At 30.7% G+C, this 14,167-nt stretch overlaps 1 protein-coding gene across 1 annotated transcript; it reads right to left on the bottom strand.

Moving 5' to 3' along the window:
- Window positions 1-10,013: 10,013 nt before the first annotated feature.
- Window positions 10,014-10,702, bottom strand: LOC132042456 (uncharacterized). Its single transcript, XM_059432995.1, has one exon. The coding sequence runs from the start codon at window positions 10,610-10,612 to the stop codon at window positions 10,172-10,174; it is 441 nt and encodes a 146-aa protein (XP_059288978.1). The 5' UTR covers window positions 10,613-10,702; the 3' UTR covers window positions 10,014-10,171.
- Between the last annotated feature and the right edge of the window lie 3,465 nt (window positions 10,703-14,167).

Genomic DNA, 14,167 nt, shown 5'->3' with positions numbered 1-14,167 from the left:
TTCATAAAGTCACTAATCTATCATATATATATATATAAAAAAGCCAAAGGCCCGCCGACGCAAGCCACACACTGCGAATAGATAGTTATTTTGGCCTTTTTCCCTCTTTTTTTCATTTATTATCTATTTCCCAATCCGTTTCTCTTTCCCACCCCAACAAATGGTGCGATTTGTTCGTTCTCAATAGTCACTTTAAGCAATTTTGCTTTTCATTTATCCCCGTCCTCACAAAGGCACATCATGTTTAGCCATAGTAAAAAAGAAAGAAGAATGAATTCTCGACGAAAGGGGAGATTTTAAAAGTTTTCATATTTTGTTTCAAATTTGATCAATACAATGACATCGCCCAAAGTGAACAAACCGTAACACCTTCTTCAAAAGCATTATGTTCTTCATTTTCAATATATTAAAAGCTCTTCATTACTTATTCATAACTCACACGTCCAAATCTTTTGTGTGGCTGGGCCTAATAAAGCATTAATTGTCCATTACCTTCCGATGTTTGTTCTGTGTTCAAGAAAAACCGATCAAATAATTCCCAATTTATATTGTTTATGCCTTAATTAGTCAATTGCTTTTGCCATTGCTATATATCCTTTTTCTTGTTATGAAATAATGGTCAAGATTACCACTTAACCCTATTTGTGGAGAACCGATTAATTCATTGATAGTACCTTGAGTGAAGTAGGGTCGGCGTTCCACACTCATGAATATTTTGTTAGAGTTTGTTAGTAATAAAAAGAGTTCAAACACGATGTTCTCTCTGCGTTTTTTTTTGTTTTTGTTTTTGTAATTGCACTTAGCTTAACTAAATGAGCGGAAGATTGTTTAACTTTTCTCGTAAGGGTAGATGAATTGAAGTTCAAAGAAAAGGGAAGAAAGAACTCGAGCCCGAAGCAATACCAAAAAAACATATTTCTCTTATGTTAAGTTGAACGATATGGTTTACATATTCATCCAAAATTTTTAACATAATCTAAGTCAAAAGCGGCTGCAAAAATAAGAAACAAAAATAAAGAAGAAAGTATATATATGACAAGAAATAATATTTTCGTGAAAAGTATCAAAGCACCAAATAAATTTGAGAATGATGTATTACTATCCACACCTTTATGAACTTATACAAAAATTGAGGCTAAGTTTTATGTGTCGATCTTTGTGGCAATGTGTTCACCTTTTTCTTCTAAGTCATGGATTAGATGATAATCATATTTTGTTTTGGGATTTAAATGAAATTGGTTATGATTCCCATTTTTATGTCTAAAGAAAGTGATATTTTGAGTGGGGGAGGGTGCTGGGAGCGAAGTTTGTAATCATGAAAAACACAATCGTTAGAGAGTTATAATTTACTATCATTGGATTTAAACGATGAATTTGATAGTATAGAAAGTTTTGGAATCAAAAGGAGCCTCAACTATGGAAGGTGCCACATAAATTTTACTATTACCAAAATTTTATATATATAAATTTTGTCTTCTTGATTAGTTGAAATATTTACGGACAAAAGAGCTATTTAGCAATCTACAAGCTCTTAAAGAAAGACATTGATATATTTGTTTCCTTTATATTACTCCTCCATTATATAATAAGTGGTGTTTTTAGCTTATGAATGATTTTACTCTCAAAATTTCTAACTCCCTAATTAATGCTTAGAAAAAAAAGTTATTTAATGATTCTTGATTATAAATAAGGGTAAGTTTGGAAGAATTTTTTTGACATTTTTGGAATGGAGTTTTTATTATTATGTGCTATGTTAAAAAAAAAAAAAAAAAATAAAATCAAAATTGCTATTTATCTTTTTTCTCCTTTTTTTGACATTTTTTTAGTTTTTCCATTATGTGCTGTGTTAAAAAAAAAAAATCAAAAAGACAATCATTTCCTCTCTTAATTATCTTTTAATCATATTAAATGTGCTATAATTAACTCTTTCGACAACAAATGTAAGAGAAACAATTATTAGTTCTGCTACATGATAAGCCTATTTCTCTTTTTTTCTTATTCTTTTCTTCAATTGTTACTACTTCAACTGTTCATATTCCTTAATAAATTCTTGCGGACAAAGAAATTTGCTGCTGGTTTATTTTTAATTTAATCTAATAATCGCTTCTTTACGACACCAAGATATAATGTTATTGTTATTTACAAAGAATTTGGATAGTCAAGAATTCCAAAACGGCTAACATCACGGGAACGACAAAGAATGGCAAGCCTTCTATTGCCTTCATTTGTTCCGTTTTTCCCCTTTGTAACTTCCACTATTTTTGCTCATTATTACTATTATATTTATTTCATACGTTCATTCTTCAAAGAGTTTCAAACTTTCCCAAGTTCTTATAGTATTTATGTGCAGGTCGTGCACAAGTAAATCCATAATTTTTCTTTCCTTCTCATGACTTTTCTTTCTTTCTAGGTGGGCTTTTCAGACACCTCATTCCTCATTCCTCTAAGGTAATCTAGCTTTTCTTATTTTGTTTGACAAATAACATTGTATTGTGGGTGCTTAAATACTCCAAGTTAACTTTCTTTTGTTTTTTTTCTTTTTTTTTTTCAAGAGCTATGTCAAGACATTTGAGGTGTCTAAGAGATGGAATTATGGGATAGATTAGAGTCACAAAAATCAGGGCCATGGAAGAGAAAGACTATATTTCTCACGGTATAACAAGAGAGAAGAGACGCCAATATTTAGATTACCTAATCAAACTTATTTAAGACAAGAAAATGAGAATGATGCACATGAATCGTTCGTGAAAACCCAACATCGATGATCGAAAATAACAATTGATGTTCTTCGAGCTTGACTTATTGAGCACTTTCTCTATAAGCTTTCCTCAATCTCTTTATCTTCATTATTTATTCTATACTTTACATATTTCGTTAATTGTTCAATATTGATTATTTTGTTGGACATGTTAATAACTGAATTATTAGTGCCTTTGACGTTTTTCTTGTAAAATGATTAATAATTAATGAATATTCATTTTGGCTTTAAGCCTTTTAGAGTGGTTTATAAGATTTTGAAAAAGATAGTCAAGGAATCCATCACTTGCTCTTCAATGTATTTATTTATATTCTTTTTCATTGTGATATGTTTTTGGAATTTGCTTTATTCTTCTTCCCTTTTTTCTTTTTGACGTGCTACATAATAAAATTTACTCTTCCAACTTGCAAAATGGTTCTTTGACATGCATATCCCTTGCATTTGAGTGTTTTGAAACTATTACAAAAGAACTTATATAATTGAAGAACTCAATTTTAGTCCTAAATCTTAAACATAATGGTGCAAGTCAAAAAACCTGAGTTTAACCAAAGAATTCACTTGAGGGAAGCAAAAACTACACGTGCGCACGCCCGCAACAATGGACTATATACATTTTTCTTGCGCTTCTTGTAACTTAGTGTTCTTCTTGCATCAAGAGACACAGTTTGGTTATGGATTCAACGGCAAAAACATACCTTAATTATTGGTACAAGAGTTTCTATTAAAGGTAGAAAAAGTTGGCTTTTCTTCTCATCATATAAGATTGATTATGGCCGAAAGGTTCAACTCCCATTTTTATGTTTTAAAAAGATTGTTTTACTTGTGCCGTTACTTTTAAGGTTTAGGACTAAATGATCAATTTTTCATACATTGAGGACTATTTCGATTACGCGTTATATATGAAGCACTAAAATGAACATGTTTTCATACGTTAAGAACTATTTTGATAACATGATATATATATATATATATATATATATATATATATATATATGAAGAACTAAAATGATCATATCCCCTTTTTTTATACATTAAGGACTATTTTGATAATGTGGTATATATGACAGACTAAAATAGTCCAACCCCCATATATTAAGAACCATTTTGATCATTTTCTCGAAGAAAAAACTCTTCTCTCAATACTTGTGTTTTCATTTTTTTATTAAATATTATTATCTTTTAATGCTTAAAAAGTGTAAGGAATAATTTCTTCAGTTGCAATTTGTGGTAAATCTTAATATGAAAATTTAGCAATCTATATATATAATAAAGCTAGGCATAGACAAGTAACCTCTCTATCTTTCATATTTATCTTTTTGACCATTTTTTCTTAACAAAATTTTAATTGAATTAATACAAACCTATAAAGTAATGAAGTAAAAATGTTCAGCCCACGTAAACTTTGCAATAAAGCACATTAACTCAGAGCAATATGCTTGTCATACATTGAATCTGTTTCCAGTAAAGTCTAAAACCATTTTTTTTATAATATTTATATCTAATTATATTTGTAACTGTTTTCAACCTCTTCCTCCATGATTAGTTATCAATTTGTGTGGAAACATGGATAGTGTGTGAAACGTAAAACATGAAGAGGTCCTCAGCACATTTATAACCCTTTTAATTCTCACAAAAATTACTCTAGCTTTTCCCTTTTTAATTCATGATAAAACCCAAGAGATCTTAAGAGAGCCACCAGAAAGGCGGAGATAGCCAATTAGAGGTCATGTTCCAGCAACTTTAGGAGGTGTTATTATTTTTTGTTATTGATAAATAAGTAGAGAAAAATCCCAAAGCAGGTAATGGCAAGAGGGAAATTTTGAAAGAATGCTTAATTAGATGGACAAATTACTTAGAATAGGAGATGGAACATTGTGCTCTTTGGTGGTAGTGCAAATAAAAAACTTGAAATACAGAAAGTATATATAGTCGCCAATGTATTTTTTTCTGTCCTCTTCTCCTTATATCAGCAATAGTTAATATGAGATAGGTAGGCTGTATTCATTTGCTTTACTTTCTTTTAGTTTTCATTGCTTTTGCATTTTTGTTGGTTAATTTTGATAAATTTTCAGATGCTACTCGCAGGTTTCCAAAAATGTGGGGCAAACATCATATTAGCTCTCATTTGTTCTTCTTATATAGTTTTTTTTTTTTTTTTTAAAATAAAAAAAAAATTAAGACTGAAAATATAACTGAATCTTTTACTTGAATAAACATTTTGATGCACGATATTAGTTTTGTGGTTTTCGATTTTGTTTATCTTTGTGTCTTTTTTTATTTTATTTGTTTTAAATTTATTTTCAATTTAAAAGCCTCTCGATACAATTACAACTTCCGACAAGGTAACAATCACGTTAAATGTTAATGACTTGTAGAAGTTAATTTATTATTGTCTATTTTTCTATTGCTTTTTAAGAATATGAAAGTTTTATTTAGTTTTATATTCAATTCTCCTTCCCATTTTGTTTGATATTTTGTGTTTGATTGTGTGTGAGAGGCGAGATTAGAAACATGTCTTACATTAGTTTTCTGATAGAAGTTTTCAATTTTTATTTTATTTTTAGTTATAAGAATTTTGTCATCTATATTGATTAAATTTATGAGAAAAAAAAGAAAGATAAATTTGTGGACCGCGCTACGAGCGGGCAAGACGGCAAGTTAACTAGTAAGTAATGAAGCTCACTTTTAGATGTAAATGTTTTAATCAGCTTATGTTTTCGCATCAATCCTAATCTTGATGTCATTAATAATGTGTTAATATGACCCTTTATTTAATTAAGGTTAGAAATATTTTTAATATCTTTTGGTCTTTACAAAAAAACACTTTGTTATTTTAATATGGTATTAGTAAAGATCACTTCGAAAATTTAATAGACTCTTCCATAATCGCGCGAAGGGTGATCAAATTTACTAGTTATTAATTAACTAGTGATCTTGTTCGCTCTTTGCGATCTTAAGAAACACCATACAACTTATATATAACAAAAAAAATCTAATTGAGATAGAAGAGATAATCTTTTTCATGTATATGCATGCAAAATATGATTCAATATCTAGATTAAATCACAAAAAAATTATCAGAATTAGAGCTTAGAAATGTAAGTCTATCGTCACAATGACAAAGAAATAGCACCCTATAATATATATGTATGCACATCACTCAAAAATTAATTACCCTGATACCTTGGAATTGTGTTTATGCAATATCTTTTAAAATAAACAAATTTTCAACTAAATATGCGTTCCCCTTGAATTTCTAAGCAATGTTCCCTTAAACTTCTTCTCGAGGAAAAGATGATGTTAAAGAGCATATATACGTCAAACTTTTCTCTTACTTTTGTAATACCAGCTTCTCTCCAATTATGATCTAAAAATCTATCGGTTTCAACAACATGAAATAAATCAATATTTGTTTAATTATAATTTCAAAAAATTGAATTATCATCGTAATAAAATTTTAAGAAAATAGACTCTAGAGAACAAAGAAGGAAAAGTGACAATACCTTTATATACTTATCCTCCATAAAAAAATTATGTTGTTTAGTTTCAACAAACTATTAATTCCCTTGTACTATATCTCAATGATAATTTTACCTGAATTTATCCACATTATTTATTACTCCACGCCTATCAGCACTTGCAAATTAAAGAAAATGAAGAGATCAATGAGAGGAAATTATCATGAACACTGGTAGTTAATAAGTTCTAAAAATATTTTAGATGATTGATGAAAAAAGAAAAAAAGCTAAACGTTACATAATTATTTTGAGCATTTAACTAGGAGGAGTAATCTAACGCGGGAGAGGTAAAGAACTTCCACTATCTTTTTATTAACATGGAATATGATGGTAAGAGAAAAGTATCAAAATAATAAATATCTATGTGACGTTTTAGAATAAAGTGAGTCAAAAAATACAAAAAGAAGGAAAAAAAAATAAAAAGTTAAATCAATTTCTTGGCTAAAAAAAGGTGCAGAGCAGCTTTAATTTTTTGTTATCACAATCCATACTTCACAAAAATACTAACGAAAGCTGAGAAACAAATTGATACTACTGGCATTTTGTGAGATAAACGAATGAACCTTGTTTTGACATAACAAGCACAAAAAATACTAAACATTGCTCATAACTTTTGCTTAAAATAAACGAAATATAGATTTTTTTTACTAATTATCATAACAGGTCAACATTTAAAATCATAAAATGCCAATTAATAAAATAGAGTTTAAAGAAGAGAAGGAAGAGATTCTTGTGGAAAAAATAAATAAAGAAATTAATTTGTCTTAATCTTAAAATCAAAATAAAAAATAATTACCTACCATCTAATCTACAATTTTATTTTCTTTTTTCCTTGACCAAGATGATTCAATGTACACAATAAGAAAACACATAATACCATCTAATCTGCAAGTGTTTGGGAGTGCTGTGGAACCTTAAGGAGTGACCAGCTATAACGATTTGCATCTGAGTCGGGCCAAAATCGCTTTCAAATTGCTGAAAATATTAACAATATCGATCAGAAAATGAACAAAAGGATATAATCAACTTATCATATTAAATCGCTGTGTCATGGTAGGTTACTGCCTTGAAAGCGATTTCGGACCGATACGGTGCAAATCGTTTAGCCCGATCGCTCCCCAAAGTTCCACAGCACTTCCAAACACTTGCACTAGTGACTGAAAGTTTAGAACACAAAATATTGCCCAAAAAACTATTGGAAGAAGAAAAGAATAATAGAGTAATTTTTATGATGGAAAAGCTCAGAATTGGTGTGGCTGATATATGGTCAAAAATATGAAGGGTCAAGGAATGACTTAATGAGTCATTAACCCGACAATTAAGAGAGCTTAATGAGTCATTAATTTGATCATTCAAATCAGCAATTAAATCAACCATCAAGAAGTGGTTGTTACAAGAACTAATTTTTGAACATATTTATATTCTTTGCAAATATTCTTTGCATTACACAATAAAAGAAAAGGTAGGATTAATCCCAACAGTTTTGAGTTAGAAGTCAATCCTTCTTTTCATGCCACAGACTACAGAGTCTATCCAACATGTTAGTTTAGCCATACGTGTTAGTTTAGCAAAACTATTTAGCGGTGCCTGCGCACTCATGTGCTTTTACTTAAAATCTAGGTCACCTACCTTCCCCTCTCTTAATTGCTACCTGCTGAGTCCTGTCATCTCTTTCAAGAACAATTAAATTCCAGCTGTTTGATTTCCGCATTCATGGCCTCTCTTCCTCTTTCCTTCTTAATAACATTTTTGAGTGATTTTAAATTAGTAAATATTTCATTCGTCCATTTTTACTTGTCTTCTATTTAAAAAATAGGTGTCCACTTTTACTTGTTCGGTTTAAAAAAATTAAGATATAATTTAATACTTAATTTCTAATTTATCCTTATTATTTGCTATAATCACTTATCAATGCATTTCTCAAAACATTACATTTATTATATTCAAGGGGTGATATAGTAAAATTGACATTTTATTTTTAACTCCTTAATAGACGTGCCAAGTCAATATATAATAAGTAAAAATGGACAGAGGAAGTAACAATTTTGTGTGATTTTGAATAGGTAAATGTTTATTCATAAGATGTTTAAACCAAACAAATTTAACGTAGTATGATTAAGCATCTAATGTAGTAGAATGTATTAATTAATCATAGTTATTAAATGATAGAAAGGGTAAGAAGTAGGGTAGAGGAAGAGAACAACTCATCAGGCTCATGATCTGAAGATTGTATCTATAAACACGTCATATATTTATTAATTTAGTATAAACACTTGATAAGATGAACTTTTATCATTTGAAATGTGAATGGGCGAATCTCTTGAACAATAATCAATCCACGTAAGCATGAAGTTACGGCGTAAGAAGGGTGATTAATTAGTTGACCAGTTTTATTAAAAAATATTATTTTGTCTATATGGATAGATAGAAGAAATGAAAGAGCTAGATGGTCGTTTTTATTGTTGAGGAAAGCGAAAATCACTTGCTTAGCGAATAAAGAAAGTGACTCTGCTTTTACTTCGGCCGAACATTTTTCTCACTAGTCAAGCTATCTACCTCAAAAACAAAAGCAATGCAAGAATACGTATCACTCACTATTTACGTAAATTTATATATTAAAATCTTAAATATTTTTTGAAAGTCATAATTTTCAAACCACGCAACCAATAGTATTATTTTCTACGATAAAAATATTATTTTTATTTTATGGTTGTTTATTTTTGATAAGCAGCTCATGGTTTGGGTCCAAATTTCCTGGCCAAAAGGCCAACACGAACCTTTTGATGTGATTCGGACGTATTGGGGGAGCGTAGTGGCATCAAAATGGGAATCTTGTGAATGAGTAGTTGATAAAGCATATGAGTGTACACTCTTTATAATCAAAGAGATCTTCCGGGAATAAACCGGATTGACAGGAAAAATAGCCCCTTTTTATGTTCATCACGAAATGGATGTGTTCTTTAGCCCTATAGCGAACAACTCCCTTAAACCGAAATGCAAAAAATAAATAAATGAGTTTTATCTTTATTTTACCATTTTTGCCCAATTAACTTCCAATTATTTACCTCCTAAAAACACTCGACATTCTTAAATGTCCTTTTGATATGTGATTTCAAATCATGAATTCAAGTTTTAATTTCAAGTTTGTATTTGTTTATAACATTTTGAACAAAACTTCAATCTTCAACCATCTTCAACTTGAAATTTTGATTTTAAATTCCAAACTCACCTTAAGGTAAAATTACAATTTTAAATTTGTGATTTCAAATTTAAAACTTAGCCCATAATTTTAATTTTGCAACAAAAAAAACACTCATCTTTATTACAAAAAGTAATTAATTAACTCCTACTTTGTCAACCCACTTTCTCCATCAACATACCCAAAAATCAACTGGTGCTGCCGTGAGGAATTCTTTGTTAATCTTTACTTCAGATAGATCTGCTCATTTGATAAAATTGTAAAAGAGTTGGAAAAGTTTTGATGGAAATTTTAATAGCTTTTGACAAATTATGAGTTTTCATATATGGTTAGAAGTACAATTTCATTTTCAAATCTTTGTTTACAAAAGATAAGACCAAACACAATTTTAACTTCAATAATTTCAAATCATCTTTTCAAGTTCATATCCAAAACGCCTACTTAAGTTCAAAAACCACATCAAACCCACCGCATGAAAATGAACCAAGATTAACGCTATGTAGATTTTATGCACCTAAAAAAATGTCCAAAAAAAAAGAGGAAAAGTATATCCATTATAAACTATAATTTCCCTTTAACATTTTGACTTACGGTTACATAGGATAGGATTATAAAATAGACAAAAGACAGTAATTTTAAATAGTAAAATGAAAAACACATTTTATTCCACAAATACCCCTTAAAACCTCCACCAATTCAATTCTTCTCCTCTTCTTCCTCCTCAAAAGCAGACACAGGAAAAGACCTAGAAAGTCCAGCAGGTGTACCAAAACTAATCTTCTTAGACTCCGGGTCCGAAATTGTAATCTCAGAAAGTGTAATCCAAATAAGAATCTCCTTACTCTTGACACCTGTAAGCTTTTTCATCTTCCGATCCTCCACAAAAGCCGTAACTTCAGTATCGTACCAAACAAGTTTTCCAATCTTCTTAAACTTGTGCTCTTTTGCCTTCTTTTGTTTCAGCCAAACAAACCCTGTTTCCGGGTTACGCCCCACTTCTACTATGTCTTCTAATGGGAGTAGACCATTTGGCATGTTGATTTCTTTCAATAATTCTAGTGATTTTTGCTTGCATAAAACTGGATCTGTGTATACTTCGGCATTTTCACGGTGGTTTGATATCACTTGTTGAGACATGTTTCTCAAGAAAATGAAAGAGAATTGAGTTCTTAGCGCGTGAGTTTTTCTTAAGAGACTAATTGTAGAAGGAGTTTGTGGGTATTTGATTGGGATTTTGGGGGGTATATTTATAACGAGGATGTGATGTTAGGTTACTGAATTGCCCTTTTTGATTAATTTGGTTATTTTGGGGATCTCGTGACGAGTTTTTACGTATTGCATAATTATTTTAGGAACTTGTCAACTACTTTTCTCGAGGGGTCTGTCCTGACTGCTAACGTAGGAAAGTAGGCTTGTATTACTCCCTTCATCTTATTTTAAATTTAAGAAAATGAATAATAAAAAAATTGGTTCAATAAATTAAAAATCACATTTAGTTTTAATTTTGAATAAATGAAAAATAAGAAATTAAACGCTACTTAAGTAGTACTCCTAGTATTATACAACTACAATTTTCGCCATAATCATTGAAGTGCTCAAACGTATTGGCACATTAGATTTAAAGATACATTATTAGAAGTGAGAACTAATTTTACCTTCCAAATTAATTATCCAGCTTCACGATCCTTTCTATTTTAATGTTTATATTCAAAACTAGAAATAGAACTTTTAGATTTCAAAAGCTTTTCATTCGATGCTATCTCAACGAGAATATATTTGTATTGGGTAGAAAATGCGCCCGAAGTCAGTTTGTGCGACCTGATGCTCAGGAGGTTAGAGATCCATACAGTTGGCTTCCACTCCTACCAATTCCTGTCACGTCTACTAACTTAGATCAGAGCGCCGCATCATACACGAACATTGGGGTCATAGAGAGGTCAAATCACCCTTACTTTAGGGGTTGAAAAATCCAACTTTAGCTTATATAAGGATAGCTTAGGATAGAAGGAATGACATCTTGCTCACACTTTGTAAACCCTATCTCTCTTTTCTCTCTAAGGCAATATAGAGAAGAACTTCCATTATTAATATGTTTTCCTTGATCATTTTCTCGTTTGTTATCCCGCATTGTGCTACACCTATGCTCACTGCTACTCCAAACCGCGCTCATAACAGAGTTTCCAAAGATTGGATACAACTCACTTGTCTTCAAACCCTATAAAATAAATCTCTAACTGATTTTCTGATCTAGTCCGTTTTCACCGAAAAATAATATTGCAACTAACTAATATGAGTAAGCTAATAAGAGGGTATGTGAATACACATATATACATGATCAAGCATTAATATATTGGTCATGAAAGGATCCTCGTATCATTTTCTTTTAAAAATGAAAGACTTCTAGTTGAAAGACTTTGTAACACCTATCTGCTTATTTAGCTTTTTTCGAAATATGATAATATTATATATATTTTTTCGTGATGTCGGCTGTGTTTGGTGGTGGGTACTCGACTAATTATTCATTCATTAGCATAACTATCAAATAATTCAATCTATCAAGGACATTTTTCACTGTCTTGCCTTAATCGCCCAGTCGAAAAATTCAATCTATGAAATAGAACAGGTTGACGGGGAAGCTGTTATGATTATTACTTCAAAGAAATGATAAAGTAGACTAGAAAGTGCAATGCGAAAACATCACTCCGTCTTTGAAAGTTGAAGTCAATTTGAGAAGAATTTTTATCTGAAAATTTGACAATTAAGAATAAATTGGGTTGATACCTAAAACATTTTCTAAACTATTCATATTTTGTAAGCTTAATACTTAAATTATGAGGTGATTTTGTTAAAACTGAACTATAGCATTTTTTATCCGAAAAATCCTACAGTGCCAAGGGCATACACAGTGGCTTCAATTTCTATGTAGTGTGTAAGCTCGGAAATAGAAAGAACATCGTGTGACATTTTACATCTTTTAAAAAATAATTGTTTTTAGTTTTTAGTTTTCCTTTTCTCTTTTTTCTTTCTTCCTTTTTATTTATTTACGTTAAATCTCTATATCTTTTATGTACTAATTCTAGTAAACTAGTTTTTTTTTTCTTTCCCAGAACTGATATTTATTGATTCAAGCAGTACTAGTCAATTGTACAAAGGCGTAAGAAGCCTCATTTAGGAACCATGCTGGAAAGTTTTCAATCCAGGAGGCCTCATGAAATAAGGACAAAGTAACTTAGCTAATCTATAACTGCATGTATTAGTTCATCTATAGTTGACCGACCAAAAAACAGTTATTCTCTATCTTAATTTATGTGACGCATTTTTTTTAGTTTGTCTTAAAAAGAATATCATGTTTTAATATTTAAAAATAATTTAATTTTATGAGATGACTAAAGGTTATTTTGATTACAAATTTTAAAATTTCTATTTTTTTTAAACTTTATGTCAATTCAAATACTGTCACATAAATTGAGATGGAGAAAGTATTCAGGACAAACCGCACCTAGATTTAGGTCTGCCTTCCTATGAATAAGAAAGAAATAGAAAAGAAAGACGGTGGAGGAGTAGGGGGTTGGGAGCGAGCGGGTGGAGAAGAATGAAGATGTCATATTTATGAAACTCACCCATTAGACTTATTTATTGTTCAGATCTGCCAACCACTTGACTTCCCTATCAACATTTTATTTAAGTCTGTCACGTGATCGACACGTGTTTCCCAAAAGAAGTTTCACTTCACATCCACAAAGATATTTTTGATGCAAAATAATTTTCATCATACCAAACACTATTAAAAGCAAATTTAAATGTCAATATTTCGAATCTTGAGCTTTTAGAGAAACTCTAGAGAGAAGAAAAGCAAAATTTTGCTTTCGCAGTCATTTTTAGTTTTTACACACAAAAAAAACAAGAAGAAGTAGTAGGAGTAATTCTTTGATTTGGATAGCTTCTCTATATAGCGAATTAATACGAATAGTTATTCTCAAATCTAAACTTTTACTTAAAGTGAAAGGTCATGATAGATGTGAACGTTTAGAAGTATAAAGTTAAGTGAATTTTACTATTCAAAGGAGGGTTGGCGCGACAACACTATTTTCTTTTTAGAAAGTTAGCAACCGTATATTAAACTTATGGAAAAGGGCCAAATATACCCCTGTACTATGAGAAAAGGTTTAAATATATCCTTCGTTATACTTTCGTTCAAGATCACTTTTGTTATCTTATTATTGGTTCAAATATACCCCTCTTCCGTTAAGTTTGTCCAAGGTGGACATACAATCCTACGTGGCAATGACATTTGATGAGGTGGATGCCACATGACATGCCACCTTAGTGCCCTTTACCCATTTTACCCTCCCCTCTATTTGTTTTTCCACCACTAACCACCATTACCGCCATTACCGCCACCATGAACAATATTGTAATTCAAAGTTTAGTCTTTTATATAATGTTTGTTTCTCCACTCATCGCTCGCATTGGGTTCAATACAATTTGAAGCTTCTCGATTTCAGATGAAGTTCTCTTCCTCGAGAAACTAGATAATCTCTTTATCTACTACTACTCTACTAGTGTGCGTGATATTGGGAGTGAGTAATTGAAGTATTTTTTTGCAGAACCAGGTGTTCAAAGCATTTGCAATGGCCCAACCACCGATGCTCGCATTAGCATTGCCATGGGACACCGGTCGTGTCCCCAGCA

Source organism: Lycium ferocissimum, chromosome 2, assembly GCF_029784015.1.
Source record: "Lycium ferocissimum isolate CSIRO_LF1 chromosome 2, AGI_CSIRO_Lferr_CH_V1, whole genome shotgun sequence".
Taxonomy (NCBI): Eukaryota; Viridiplantae; Streptophyta; class Magnoliopsida; order Solanales; family Solanaceae; genus Lycium; species Lycium ferocissimum.
Note: the sequence above shows the minus strand (reverse complement) of the source record. Positions and strands in the feature narration are given on the sequence as shown.

What these genes read in the sequence shown, in the direction of transcription:
- LOC132042456 (XM_059432995.1), bottom strand. Translation starts at nt 10,612, where the DNA reads ATGTCTCAACAAGTGATATCAAACCACCGTGAAAATGCCGAAGTATAC.